The sequence below is a fragment of the Thalassophryne amazonica genome, chromosome 7, assembly GCF_902500255.1.
Source record: "Thalassophryne amazonica chromosome 7, fThaAma1.1, whole genome shotgun sequence".
Classification (NCBI taxonomy): domain Eukaryota; kingdom Metazoa; phylum Chordata; class Actinopteri; order Batrachoidiformes; family Batrachoididae; genus Thalassophryne; species Thalassophryne amazonica.
Window position 1 is genome coordinate 36,273,888 of NC_047109.1, and position 15,855 is coordinate 36,289,742.

Consider the following 15,855-nt stretch of genomic DNA (forward strand, 5'->3'; position numbering starts at 1 on the left):
TGCTGTTCAGAAAAGAAATGTTTCTTTTCCAGAACATAAAAATATTAAGTTTTTGGCTTTGTTTTTGTTCCAAGCGACATGTCAGTTGTATTTGGTTTTCATTTCTTTCTTTATACTGGATCAAAGCATTAGATAAATGACCTAATATCCAGAGTTTGGAATCATCTATATTATAATAGCCAAGTGGCCTCTGTCTGTGTGTGCGTGTGTGTGTGTGTGTGTGTTTGGCTTCAATCACGCAAAAACCAGGGTGAGCTGACATTTGCCATTTGGTTTGCTATTTTGGCTCAAGGATGAACGCGGCGAAAATGGAAAGTTGATAGGATAAATATTTTTGGACAAATTAGCAAGTTAACTAACCAGTAAACAATGGACATTGTGCTGCAATACACCATGGGAGTTTTGGATTTTTAGGTTTTAAATGTTATTGTGATGTATGTTAGTTTAACAGTGTTGTTAGTGTTATTGATTTATTGTGGTTTTGTAGCTCAATTGGCTTAGTCAGTTTAGTAAAGTCTCATGTTGCTCTTACCATGAGTGACTTAAGTGGAAATGTGGCACGGGTGGGGTTTAAAGCGGGAACCTTCCGCATTGAAACCAAATGCACGAACCACGTAGCCACCACTCATACCTTCAGCTGAGCTCAATATAATTATCCAAAAATAAAAGATGAGAGTCCAGCAGATCATATTTATTATTCCTTCCAAATCTGCTGTGATGGACAGCTAAAGTAATAAAAACATTTTCCGTGAGAAAACATATGGAAAGAACAGTATTCACATCTGAACTCCAACATATTCCTTCTGAGTGTGCAAATATCAAACAGTAAAGCATTTTTCCCACATGATGACAGTGAACATCTATTCAGCTTTTCATTTCAGTGGCTTCTTGAAAGCATAACTTCAGGACAGTGACACAATATTTGTATTTTACTGATCCCACTGTTGAGATAAACGCAGTGTGATCATTAAACAGTCCATGACTTCTGTGGCCAATTTTTCTACCCGCTCATGAAGTCATTTTATCTTTCACACATGACACCCAATTATTTTTACATTCACTGAAGGCTGGTTTCCTTGGAAATGGTGTTTCGGTTCTCTGCATCTGTCAAAAGACTGAAATGATCATTTGATACCAGAGGTCAGTTTTGTCAGGTTGACATTGTCCTCGCCATTTCTTGTTGAGATGATGTACTGTTTCTGATCCCTGCTTGTTTTTCATGACTTTCTTTATGTCTTCTTTTTTGGTTGATGGGGTTTGAAGGTCCAGGCAGTACAGTTCCACCTACAAAGTTGGCCAAATAAATAACAATCACATCATAAAGAACCCTAAATGTCTAATTAGCATGCTGAAAAATAACAACAACAACAACAACAATAATAATCACAACAATAATAGCAGGCAGCATGGTGGCTTAGTGTTTTGCACTGTTGCCTCACACAAAAAGGTTGTGGGATCAGTTCCGATCTTGTTCCTTTCTGTGTGGAGTTCGTATGTTCTCCCTGATTTTGCGTAGGTTCCCTCTGGGTGCTCCGGCTTTCTCCCACACCCTGACCCTTGCTTGATGTCACGAACCCGTAACTCTGCCATCTCGCTATCCCTTCTGTTTATACCACCATCTATTCTTAGTGTTCAAATGCGGTCATGGTGAATTACTGTAGTGCTGTTGGTCATGCAGAGAGACAGACATGCATTACTGTAGACTGCTGAAGGTGATCAGGAATCAGGGCGATGCTTGTAAAAAATAAAAACTGTGTGAATGTAAAAAGTGATTTTCTGCAATATGACCTCTTTATTAATGATCTTATTGGATCTAAGATTATTTCATTTTTAAATCTGTCCATTTAACAATAAAATCTGGATGAAAAACATGAATCAAGCATTTTCAAACTGTTTTAAACCTGTCAGTGCTCCGAGGCTGTTAAGCAAAACAGAGCATGAGCATGGTAAATGCGCAAACAGTGACAGTTATTAAAGCAAGTTAAGGTTGGTACATGTATTTTACCTGCATGTGTGAACATGCAGGTAACATTAACATGGAAACATTAATGTGTAAACATTTAACGTGGGAGAACAACAAACACAATCCAAGACGTGCGCTGTGGATGTACTGATACCTACTTTTCCATTCATCCTCCATGATCGCTTGACACTTTTTCTCTTACCCAGCCACAAACAAATTGGTTGTAGACATCCAAGCTTTTGTAGTTTTTCCAAGTCCTCTGATGGGGCTAAGTGAAAATAAATAATTCACAATGTCCATGTATGCAACACCAGGCAGTCTCACTCTCTGACCATGCAGATGGCGGCATTTCATACAGATCTTCATCACCAATTAACTTCATCTTCATCACATAGCGCAATCGTCCTTCACTGCTGATTCCATCTCTATATGTCACGGCTGCCTCATGAAGTTTTGCGACGTTTTCACACACAATCGCCATTGGAGAGAGTAGAACATATGTTTCCACTATCTAAAGTTTACTCGCCAATACCGCCAAGACTGCCAAAATCGGCTGGCATGCCCCTAATCCTGACAACAGTGAAAACACTCTATAGATAGTGGATGGATGGATAATAATTCCAAAAACCCATTGCTCTGTTTTGAATCAATCAACAATAGCTTTAAATCAGAAATACTGAACATTTAACAGGTGCTACTTGAAATCATTATACAGCAAACCCGCCAGTGTTAGATTAACACAGACAGTGTAAATCTAACATGGTCAGTGTTAATCTAACTGTTAGATTAACACTGACAGTGTTAAAATTAACACTACAAAAATGTTTACGTGTCCACTCTTCAGTGATAAATTAACACTAATAATACTCTACACCAGTTTCAGAAAATTAAGACTATTACACGGAACTCTTATAAAGTAACACTAGCAGGTGTAATAGAGCCTCTTCTCCAAGGACATAGACAGACAGCATGAGCAGGATTTAATCCCAGGCCTGAATATTAGGACACCTTGCTAACCCCCAAAATGTGAATCTGCTGAAAATCATGAATTATCCACAAATTGTGAATTGCAAAATGTGAAAAAAAATTCACCAAACATGAATGCACAAAACCAATTCCTTCAAAGCCCAAGATGGATTTTTCTGTTAGATTTAACTATTTATAAATATTAATTGTATGAACATTTTAGTTGCTTCAAAATATTGCTGATTCGTTTTTAAAGAATATGAAATTGACATTAATCAAATATAATGCACATTTGAACATAAAAAAAATATTTTACATAAAAAGTAATTATATTTTGTGCAGCTATTGCTTGGAATGATATATCACCTAGTGAATTTAAGCCCATCAATACATTGCAAAATATGGATAAGGCTGCCATATAAATAGTATGACTGAGAGAAAATTATTATATTTTGCGAATGGATACCATTTTTTAGTGAAAACACTGAAAAATATAAATACAAAATAACTATAAACAGCAGTGTACAGGTAATATGAATGTAGAGCTAATGATCAGTGACATGTGCCGTTAATAGAACATAGACCAAACTGTAAATGTGCACATATAGTTCATGAAAATTAAGATTGTGTTGACACAGATCTTTTCATAGTGTCAAACAGTGTGGTGGCCAGGTGGTGAGTGCGCTTGTTTCCAGGCAGGTTCCTGGTTCAAGATCTGCATGCTGTGGTGACCCCAAAGAGTAAAGCACAATGAGCTTACTTTAGAGTCTGTAAGTTAGCACATCCATCCAACCCATTTATTTCAGTTAAGACATCTGAGGGAGGGGGTTATGCAGCCTACTCCCAATGGTGACTGGGTGAGAGTGGGGTTACAGACTGCCACTCTATTACTGAACTGACAATTTAGTCACAAATTCAGCGAACATGCATGTCTTTGGAAATGGGAGGCGGAAACAGAAAAACCTACATAAAAACAGTGAGAACACGCAAATTCTATACAGAAAGGAGCAGATCAGAAGTGAACCTCATACCATCTCCCTGTGAGGCAACACGGCTAACCATAAAGTCAGTCAGCACTATAATAACCAGAGGCAGTTTCTCTAAGACTGCAAGGGAAGCTCAGCTTCCCCTAAAATGTCAAAAAATTAAATGGTCAAATATGTACAGTTTGTTATCATTTCATTGACTACAAATGCATTAGAACACGTTCATCTTGAAGACAAGTTAGTTCAGAATCAGCTACTTATCACAAATTGATTGACTGTATTTTGTTAACTTCTCATAAATCTTTTTTCTCATACGGTCTGTGGTCAATGTATTTTCCTGTAGAAGCCGAGCGTCCTTTCACTTCAATAGGACTGGCTGGAAAGGGTTTTTTTTTTTCATTTCCACGAAACGCGACGGTCATTGGATAAAGCCACGATTTTGTCCCGCGCCCAGACACTTCCAGAAGCTGAGCTTCTATGGGGTGAATGGAGTTGTGGGCGGCCCTGGACACTGGAGTTCTGCACAATGATTGGATGAACAGTCAAAAGGCTGAATCCAGCTTTAATTGACAGCTATTGGAATGTGAGAATTAGTTTGCATATTTATGCATTTTTAAATTTATGCCAAAGTGTTTTGCGTGCTCTATAAATGAGTCTGTTTTAAAGGTGCACAGAGAAGCACAATGGGTTAGATGTTATGTGAGAAGATATCAGTGAGTTACTCTCTGCTTTGCTCTTCAGTAAGTGTTTAAAGAGTCGTTGCACTTTAACATCAAAGTATTCATACTTCATAATTACAAGTCTATCCGGGCATATGTGGTAATAATTAGTGGTTGCTGATGCATTTTATTCATGAAAATTAGTGACGGAAAAAAATGAAGCGTTTTGAACCACTGAATCAATATGAAGCAATGGTTCAGTATTTTAAACCTTTTCATACAATTAGATATGGCGACATCTGCTGGCCAAACTATAAAATAACATTTGCATGGAACAGTCATGAAACAGACTGTTTAATAATAAAGGTTCTATGTGCTTCTTGAAATTTTTGATGATATTTTTGTTTAAAAACATTAATAATATTCTTGTAAAAGTATGTCTCTATGTCCGCTGCATTGTTTTCACTCTGGGTCACCACAGCAGATCCAAGGTGGACCTACCAGTTGATTCTGGCACAAGTTTTATGCCGGATGACCTTCCTGACGGAACTCCACATTACATAGAGAATTGTGGCAGGGGTGGAGTTTGAACCGGGAACCTTCCGCACTGAAACCAAGCGCACTAACCACTTGTTAATTGTGCCATCAAAAATTACTGTATGTAATAGAGATATACATTGTGAAATGCTTGTGCAACTAGGCACTGTTATGAACATCCCTCTTTGACAGACCAGCAGCTGCCATTGATAATGACATATCCTTATATTCATCATGTCTGTATTAACACATCACAGAATGAATGAATGAATTCTGAATGTGAAGTGCCTGTTCTGATAGAGCCTAGCTGGTATGATGTTTCATGCAAATGAGCACCCTAATTTTTGTATTTGGTGAACCATAATTTAAACACATTCTGACTATAAAGTCTCAATCATTAACTGTTCTAAAGTAATGACAGGTACAGTTGACTTCACCCCAATTAATATGCAAATCTATTCACCACTCTCTCATCTCATCACTCATCTTCAACCGCTTATCCAGGATTGGGTCACAGGGCAACACCTCCAGCAGCAGACCCCAAACTTCCCTTTCCCGGGCCACATTAACCCTCTGACTAGGCGATACCGAGGTGTTCCCAGGCCATTGTGGAGATACAATCTCTCCACCTAGTCCTGAGTCTTCCCCAGGATATCCTCCCAGATGGACGTGCCTGGAACACCTCCCTAGAGAGGCATCCTGACCAGATGCCCAAACCACCTCAGCTGGCTCCTTTCAAAGCGAATGAGCAGCAGCTATACTCCAAGCTCCCCACGGATGACCGAACTTGTTACCCTATCTCTAAGGGAGACACCAGCCACCCTCCTGAGGAAACCCATTTCGGCCGCTTGTACCCAAGATGTAGTTCTTTCTGGCTCAGCTCCCTTTTCATCAAAACAGTACAGATTCTCCAGTCAATCTCACGTTCCATTGTCCCCTCACCCTTGAACTCATTCCCTACCCGGAGTAGGCATTCCATCAGTTTCTTGCTGAGAACCATGGCCTCACATGTAGAGTTGCTGATCCTCGTCCCAGCCGCTTCACACTTGACTGTGAACGACCCAGTGAGTGCTGGAGGTCACACTCCAATGAAGCCAACAGGACCACATCATCTACAAAAAGCAATGATGAGACCCTGTGCCCACCAAACTGAACACCCTCCTCTGCCCGACTTCCTCGATATCCTGTCCATGAATATCACAAACAGGAATAGTGACAAGGTTCAGCCCTGTCGGAGGCCAACCCCCACCGGAAACAACCCAGACTTACTGCTGAGAATTCAAACACATCTCTCGCTTTGTGAGTACAGGGATTGGATGGCCCAGAGAAGGGACCCCTTTACTAAATACTCCTGCAGCACCTCCCACAGTATTTCCAGGGGTACCCAATCATACGGCTTCTCCAAGTTCACAAAACACATGTGGACTGGATGGGTATACTCCCAGGCACCCTCCAAGATACTTGTGAGGGTGAAGAGCTGGTCGGTTGTTCCATAGCCAGGGCAGAACCCGCATTGTTTCTCTTCAATCTAAGGTTTGACTATCAGCCGAACCCTCCTTTCCAACACCCGGGAGTAGACTTTACCAGGGAGGCTGAGTAGTGTGATGCCCCTGCATTTGGCACACACTCTCTGTTCCCCTTTTTTAAATATGGGGACCACCACCCCAGTTTACCACTCCTTAAGCACTGTCCCAGACCTCAATGCAATGTTGAAGAGACATCTCATCAATGTGCCCACACAAGATATCAGATTATATGAATAACACCCAAACCTACCATCTCCAGCCATCTGGGAGGAAGAAGAAACCGCCCCTTCTGTTACCTGGTCCATTGCATTGCTTCAAAGAGAGAAATACAAAATCCATACAGATGATTGTCTCACAGTAAAGTTTGAAAAAATTAAATATGGAAATAACTGCCACTATGGATACAGGGTTTACTCACCTGCAGGAGAGTGGGCAGGGCACAAGCGGACCTGAGCCAGAATGTCTCTGATGGATATTATCTGATGGTCCCAGATGTCTTGAAGTAAAAGAAAGATTCAGATCAGATTCAGAAATTTGGCACCCAAACAGAAATCAGTCATGTCACATGGCTCAGTATTTGAAGGTATTGTGGACACTCATATAATAGTGGGCCCCAATGTGATTACATTACTTGCTTACTCCTACTATGCCACAGAACTACAGCAAATATAAAGATAGTTATTAATACAAATCATCACTTTGGACATGCCAGAGGATGAACATGAACATTTGCAAGTATGTCTTGTAATTAATTTGCATCAATCATTAAATAATACGTAATACATACAGTATTGTACTATATGGTATATGTGTCTAGAGAAGGCAGTTCTCCAAAAGTAAGTGTAAAAGAGACAACTAATTGAAGTCCCCAAGACACTAACAACAATGCTGAGGAAGTTAGGAATTTCACATGACTCAGAGGAAATACAGGCTGGAGTCTCCCATGTGCTTTCTTTCAAAGTTGAACTAAACTGTCTACTCAACCATGAAGCTATAACTCGTGATGCAACAGACAAAGGTCAGAGTTTGCACAGTTCCTCCAGTTACAGTTCTAGAAACCCACAATTCAGTTCAGTTCTATTTAATTTGCATAGCTCCAAATGAAAACACAAGCCAACCCAAGGTGTTTGACAGGGGCAATGCCTTCAGAGTTGCTATGGGTAGCTTGGTAGCTTCCCTCTCTTATCTCTTGTCTATGCCTTCTCAATTCCAGCACCCCGCCTCAGCCCTTTTTACAACACTGAAATTCACTTTACCTGATTTATTTAAATCAAGTGCAAATTTCCAGATTCTGACTGTGACAACTGACAGGGACTGAGAAAGTGCACACGTGCCTGGAGTAATGACCAACAATGCAGGATGATAAGAATCCTCTTCAACAGCAGCATATCTATAGGCTTTTATGATGTCATAAATGCATTCAGGAGACAGAGGGAAAACATGTTGAACTAGAGCTGAATTATCATCATGAACTGGTGTTGCAATCAATTCTTCTCCATCTATTCTGTGCTGATTATGTGACCTACATCATCCTCTGTCAGTTGGTGGAGGTAATACAGTAGTGTTCAGAATAATAGTAGTGCTATGTGACTAAAAAGATTAATCCAGGTTATATTTCTTATTGTTACATGTGAAACAAAGTACCAGTAGATTCAGTGGATTCTCACAAATCCAACAAGACCAAGCATTCATGGTATGCACACTCTTAAGGCTATGAAATTGGGCTATTAGTAAAAAAAAAGTAGAAAAGGGGGTGTTCACAATAATAGTAGTGTGGCATTCAGTCAGTGAGTTCGTCAGTTTTGTGGAACAAACAGGTGTGAATCAGGTGTCCCCTATTTAAGGATGAAGCCAGCACCTGTTGAACATGTTTTTCTCTTTGAAAGCCTGAGGAAAATGGGACGTTCAAGACATTATTCAGAAGAACAGCATAGTTTGATTAAAAAGTTGATTGGAGAGAGGAAAACTTATACGCAGGTGCAAAAATTTATAGGCTGTTCATCTACAATGATCTCCAATGCTTTAAAATGGACAAAAAAAGCAGAGATGCGTGGAAGAAAATGAAAAACAACCATCAAAATGGATAGAAGAATAACCAGAATGGCAAAGGCTCACCCATTGATCAGCTCCAGGATTATCAAAGACAGTCTGGAGTTACCTGTAAGTGCTGTGACAGTTAGAAGATGCCTGTGTGAAGCTAATTTATTTGCAAGAATCCCCCGCAAAGTCCCTCTGTTAAATAAAAGACATGTGAAGAAGAAGTTACAATTTGCCAAAGAACACATCAACTGGCCTAAAGAGAAATGGAGGAATATTTTGTGGACTGATGAGAGTAAAATTGTTCTTTTTGGGTCCAAGGGCCGCAGACAGTTTGTGAGACGACCCCCAAACTCTGAATTCAAGCCACAGTTCACAGTGAAGACAGTGAAGCATGGTGGTGCAAGCATCATGATATGGGCATGTTTCTCCTACTATGGTGTTGGGCCTATATATCGCATACCAGGTATCATGGATCAGTTTGGATATGTCAAAATATACTCAACAAAAATATAAACGCAACACTTTTGGTTTTGCTCCCATTTTGTATGAGATGAACTCAAAGATCTAAAACTTTTTCCATATACACAATATCACCATTTCTCTCAAATATTGTTCACAAACCAGTCTAAATCTGTGACAGTGAGTACTTCTCCTTTGCTGAGATAATCCATCCCACCTCACAGGTGTGCCATACCAAGATGCTGATTAGACACCATGATTAGTGCACAGGTGTGCCTTAGACTGCCCACAATAAAAGGCCACTCTGAAAGGTGCAGTTTTGTTTTATTGGGGGGGGATACCAGTCAGTATCCGGTGTGACCACCATTTGCCTCATGCAGTGCAACACATCTCCTTCGCATCATCCGTGAAGAGAACGCCTCTCCAACGTGCCAAATGCCAGTGAATGTGAGCATTTGCCCACTCAAGTCGGTTACGATGACGAACTGGAGTCAGGTCGAGACCCCGATGAGGACGACGAGCATGCAGATGAGCTTCCCTGAGACGGTTTCTGACAGTTTGTGCAGAAAATCTTTGGTTATGCAAACCGATTGTTTGAGCAGCTGTCCGAGTGGCTGGTTTCAGATGATCTTGGAGATGAACATGCTGGATGTGGAGGTCCTGGGCTGGTGTGGTTACACGTGGTCTGCGGTTGTGAGGCTGGTTGGATGTACTGCCAAATTCTCTGAAACGCCTTTGGAGACGGCTTATGGTAGAGAAATGAACATTCAATACACTTGCAACAGCTCTGGTTGACATTCCTGCTGTCAGCATGCCAATTGCACGCTCCCTCAAATCTTGCGACATCTGTGGCATTGTGCTGTGTGATAAAACTGCACCTTTCAGAGTGGCCTTTTATTGTTGGCAGTCTAAGGCACACCTGTGCACTAATCATGGTGTCTAATCAGCATCTTGGTATGGTACACCTGTGAGGTGGGATGGATTATCTCAGCAAAGGAGAAGTGCTCACTATCACAGATTTAGACTGGTTTGTGAACAATATTTGAGGGAAATGGTGATATTGTGTATGTGGAAAAAGTTTTAGATCTTTGAGTTCATCTCATACAAAATGGAAGCAAAACCAAAAGTGTTGCGTTTATATTTTTGTTGAGTGTACTTGAAGAGGTCATGTTGCCTTATGCTGAAGAGGACATGCCCTTGAAATGGATGTTTCAACAAGACAGTGACCCCAATCACAACTAAATACTAGTTTAGTGATTCACAGGATTGCTAAAAAAGCAGTTTTAAGATAATAGTTTGGAGTTTGTAGCGTCAACAGCAGATGCTACTATTATTGTGAACGCTCCCTTTTTCTACTTTTTTTTACTAATAGCCCAATTTCATAGCCTTAAGAGTGTGCATATCATGAATGCTTGGTCTTGTTGGATTTGTGAGAATCTACTGAATCTACTGGTACCTTGTTTCCCATGTAACAATAAGAAATATACTTAAAACCTGGATTAATCTTTTGAGTCACATTGCACTACTATTATTCTGAACACTACTGTAACTATGAGGTTCTGTTGTGCATCATTATGTTGGGGTGTTGTCTGTCATTTTTCCCATCTCTCTTTCTCTCCTCCTCTGCTCCTCCCAGTGACACTGTGGATGCTGATTGCTGATGATGGACACCTGTGGCTGCTGTCACACCTGCATCACAATCACTTGGCTATTTATTCCCCAGAATTCCTTCCAGGTTTCCCCAGAAAATTCCATTTCTCGCACGGTACTTCTGGTCCTCTAGCTTTTCTTTGATGCTATCTCTCATATCCCTTTTTTGTCAATGTTTTTTTTTTTTCCAGTTGTTCATTCCAGACACAGTAACCAGTCTGTTTGTCTTTACAAATCATCCTGCTGCACAGTTCCACCCAACCGTTCCACCTTGGCAACCATCACCACGCACTAGAAGTCCTCAGTGTCCTCCCTTTCTCCTGCGCCTCCAAGGGAACTCAACTTACTCCAATAAATCACTTACAATATTCTGCCTCTTTGTAAATTGGGTCCTCATCCTATGTGTTTTTGTACATTTAACAGAACTGAACACAACAGATTCAGCTGAAAAGTTCTGCCTCCAATGCCATTATTTCAATAAAAAACTAGACATCTTAGTGAAACAGGCCCAACAGTGATCCTTTACTAATTAACTATTGCCAAACCAAACAGTTTTCAGCTGCTGTTTCAGCCATGTGTAGAATTAACGTTGATGTAACCCATGCTCACAGTATACAAAAAAGTGTGTTCAAAACAATGTGCTGTGATTGAATTCTTTGTATGCACCCAGGGACATTCATTGACGAATAGGTGCCGTCTATGGCAAAGCATGTCGATGTACATGCAGTCTGGAGGTGGGCAAGGAGTTTGAAGGGTGAAATCCAAACGCGACAAGTGTGCATCACCAGACCCGTAGGGGGTGTCCCATAACCACCACAGATGCACAGAATCAAACACAGGCGGACGAGTAGAGCTTCAGCCAGTATTGGACAGTTTGCAAAAGCTGTGCACACACTTGAAGCAGGTTTATCATGGAAAAGATGCAGTTCTTCAGCATGACAGTGCTTGTCCACACAGTCGCATTGCAGCAGCTAAAATATTACCACACCCTTTGTACAGCCTAGATCTCACACACTGTGACTTTTTACTTTTTCCCCAAGTTCAAAGAATGCCTGAAGGGATGCCGCAAATGTATGGAGCTAAATCAAGGCCAAAAGTTTTGTAATCTGAAAATAAAAAAAGATTGAAAAAATAAATTTTGAAACTGAAAATTAAAGTTTTGTTCTTGAATTTTATAATCATTTAAAAAGTATTATCAAAATAAAAATAAGTGTAAGATATATATTTTTCAGTTTAAATAATTTTTTTGATTTAGCTCTGTAATTTTTTTTGATCAAATTATTTTCATTCATATTTCTTTTTTTCACCTTCAGATCTTTTTTTCACTTTCAGATCTTATTTTTTCAGTTTCAAACTTTTGGCCCCGTTCTGACGTGGGAGGGCGTGGCTTCAATTGAGAAGGGTGTGGAATTGTGAGTGACAGGAGAGCAATCGGTCCTCACGTGATGTTGCTTTCAGGAAACGTGGGCACTTTGATAGATAATGACTTAACACTTTCTCTCCATTGTATTGTCTTGATACCTGTAAATAAAGTGATGCTAAAGATGTCTATTACAAGTAATTCAAGACCACTCTTGGTCATTTTTGATGTTTAAAAACTGTAAAATATGCAAGATTGCAAAGTTTAACACCTATACCTAAAAAACCGATGTGTCCTAAATCCACACAAGACCGTGAACGCAGCGCAGCATCGCCGCATGAAAATGAGGCAGGTCGCTCATTTTACAGGCTGTAGTGAAGTGTTACGAGCTTTCTGATCGTAAGTGACACACGGAGAGGCCTGGCTCAGCAGATCTGAAGGAAGCTTTAATATGGACAGAACCAAGCAGACCGCCCGTAAATCCAAATCCAAAGCCGCCCGAAAGAGCACTCCGGCTAGTGGCGGTGTGAAGAAGCCTCGCCGTTACAGGCGCGGCTCCGCTGCTACCAGAAATCCACCGAGCTGCTGATCCACAAGCTGCCCTTGCAGGACCTGGTGAGAGAAATTGCTCAGGACTTCAAGACCGACCTCCACTTTCAGGGCTCCGTTGTGATGCTCTGCAGGAGGCCAGCGAGGCTGTGACCTGGTCGGCAGCTTGTGGATCAGCAGCTCGGTGGATTTCTGGTAGCGGTGGATCTCTCTCAGGGCCACAGTGCCGGGCCTGTAACGGCGAGGCTTCTTCACACCGCCGGTAGCAGCAGCGCTCTTCTGGGCGGCTTTGGATTTGGATTTACGGGCGGTCTGCATTGTTACATCATCATTTAATTCACTATCCGCTACAACATGGATCCACTGAACCAACTGCTACACATCGATCACAATAAACAGCTTTATCTCGAGGGTTTAAAGCCTTGAAATAAGCTTTCATTCTCTCTATTTTCTTATAAACAATGGAGACGGGACCAGAGTCATTATCTATCAAAGGACCCACGTTTCCTGAAAGCAACATCATGTGAGGACTGATTGCTCTGCTGTCACTCACAATTCCACGCCCCTCTCAATCGAAGCCACGCCCTCCCACGCCAGAACGGGGCCAAAAGTTTGAAACTGAAAAAATAAGATCTGAAAGTGAAAAAAAGATCTGAAGGTGAAAAAAAAAAAAAGAAATATGAATGAAAATAAATTATTTGATCAAAAAAATTACAGAGCTGAATCAAAAATTTATTTAAACTGAAAAATATATTTTATTTTGATAATACTTTTAAAATAATAAAATTCAACAACAAACTTATTTTTTCAATCTTTTTTATTTTCAGGTTACAAAACTAATTTTCAGTTTCAAAATTTATTTTTTCAATCTTTTTTATTTTCATATTACAAAACTTTTGGCCTTGATTTAGCTCTGTACAAATGGCTATGCTTCCCTGGTGCAGAGAGAAGACACCCAATTTCTTCATACATGGGATACAAAAACTTGTCAGGCATTGATGTAAGTGTGTGACTATGTGTAAAGTAATGACACTGCCTATTAGAGACCATTCCAAGCTTTCTTCAGATATGCGATTCATGCGAGTATCTTGCTTGTTATTGAAATAATCACGTAGAATGCAGAATGTTTCAGCTGACCCTCGTAAAAACCACTATGTATCTCTGTCTTTTATGTTTCCTTCAGTTTGAGTACGGATGGGTGATTCTTAGACTACGGGCACTTATTATGTCCTTTGATCATATTGTATGAAAAACAGAAAAAAGGGGAAATTTCACACTTTTATAGTTATCTTTACAATGAAAGTGTGTTAAGAAATTTGTTCTAGTAGTCTATGATGACTTTTTCACCTTTTTTCAGCATCATTATATGCAAATATTGCCGTTTTGTGCTTGTCCCACACCCAGACTTTTGATCTTCAATGATAAAAATGAATGGTAAAGAAACGTTTTTTCTAATGTTTTAAAATATCTCTGAATAAAATATCAGTAAAATAATCAAAACATAATTGGGGTATTCAATGTCATACAACTGTTGTGATTTTTTTAAACAAAATGTAGTTGTCCCACACTATTGCCGTAATTTCCACCACAACACTGTAATGTCCCTAAACAGTTTGTATGAAAGATTGTTTGGGTAGTTTCTATGGAGATAAACAGTGACATCAGAGCACATGTATATAGCGCCAAATCACAACAAACAGTTGCCCCAAGGCGCTTTATATTGTAAGGCAATGGTGTGGTGGAAATTACATTTACAAAGCCAATAGTGCCCGTAGTTAAAGAATCACCCGGATATGAAAGCATTGTGAGCCATCCGATGAGCAAACAGTGACGATCACATTAACTCCTTGTAACACTAACCCATCCTTTCCCTGGCTCACCTGCTCACAGTTCCATGTTGTTTGTGTCTTCTCTGTACATTTCCACTGTGAGCCTATAGATGAAATAAAATGCCACAGAGATTTTACGGGCATTATCTGCTCCGCCGATGCCTGTTACGTTACTCTCATTAATGTGGAATTAATCACAGTTTACCATCTGCAGAGAACTTAACAGTATTGAAGACAGAGGTGGCAGCTTACTGAGTGGGAGTGTTTGGTCAGGACATTGGATTTGGATAGCCGAGACTGTGTGGGAGCAGATGGTGTTGTTGTATCTTTTGGGGGCAGTGCTGGAGCATTGAGGGAGGAGGTTTGAACCTGATATTCCAAACTTGAGAGCTGTACAAAAAACACAGACAGGATGGTTGCATTTGTACACATACACATACACACGCACATATACAGACACTCACCAGCCACTTTATTAGGTACACCTGTTAACCCTCTGGGGTCCGAGGGCATTTTTTGGACAGTTCACTCACCTGGCATAAATGTTTTATTATTGCTCAAGTTTTATGTCTCTTTTTTCAGGACAACCTGTACTTTCAAAATATATATGCTATAGTTGTGTTTTATAAGTATAATAAAGGTTTACAATCATTGTTCTCTCCTGCTCTGAAAGCAACATTCACACATTGAGGCTCATTCAGTTTGAGGAGCGGCCCCTTCCCACTCGATCCATTGATATGGTAAACAGTGCTTTACGCCGGAGCGAGAGAGCTTGCCACAGGAATATCCAGTAACATTCACAGGAAAACTAGTCAAGCAATCCTGATACTCACACACTGTTTGAGCACGTGAGATTGTATGAGAGGCTCTCCGTCTGCTCACTTTCACTTTCGCTGAGCGTAATGGCGCAGGGCGCATTGGAGCAGCCAGGGGGCTACTTAAATAGGCCAACTAGTAACACATCACTCCGAAAAACAATCTTTGGTGTGTGACGTGAGGTGAATCTGCCCTATGACTGTATTTTGGAAAACCATGTGACGGTGAACCAATTCCGATTGGACACTCACATTGCTCACGTCATCACACAGCTTCTATGAGGAGTACAAAGATAGTGGACGGTGGCTCAAAAGTCTGCGGAGTTAACTTTTCAGCAAAAAAGTAAGTTTCTATCTCATATCATTAAAAAGTTATTTATAATTTAGTAAAGCTTGGTCTCAGCTGTCGTATACGACAGCGTCGGCCCCAGAGAGTTAAATTGCTTATTAACAAAAATAGCTCAACAGCCAATCACAACACCATGTATTTAAGCATCTAGACGTGGTGAAGACAAC

General features: G+C 40.4%; 1 protein-coding gene across 1 annotated transcript in view; it reads right to left on the minus strand.

The window, feature by feature from the left end:
* Nucleotides 1-670: 670 nt before the first annotated feature.
* Nucleotides 671-15,855, minus strand: part of LOC117513420 (E3 ubiquitin-protein ligase CBL-like) — a 34,554-nt gene continuing 19,369 nt past the window's right edge. Inside the window, 5 exon segments of the mRNA XM_034173605.1 lie at nt 671-1,284; nt 6,888-6,946; nt 7,056-7,133; nt 14,576-14,628; nt 14,777-14,914. Coding sequence (XP_034029496.1) covers nt 1,151-1,284; nt 6,888-6,946; nt 7,056-7,133; nt 14,576-14,628; nt 14,777-14,914 — 462 coding nt within the window. The 3' untranslated portion in view covers nt 671-1,150.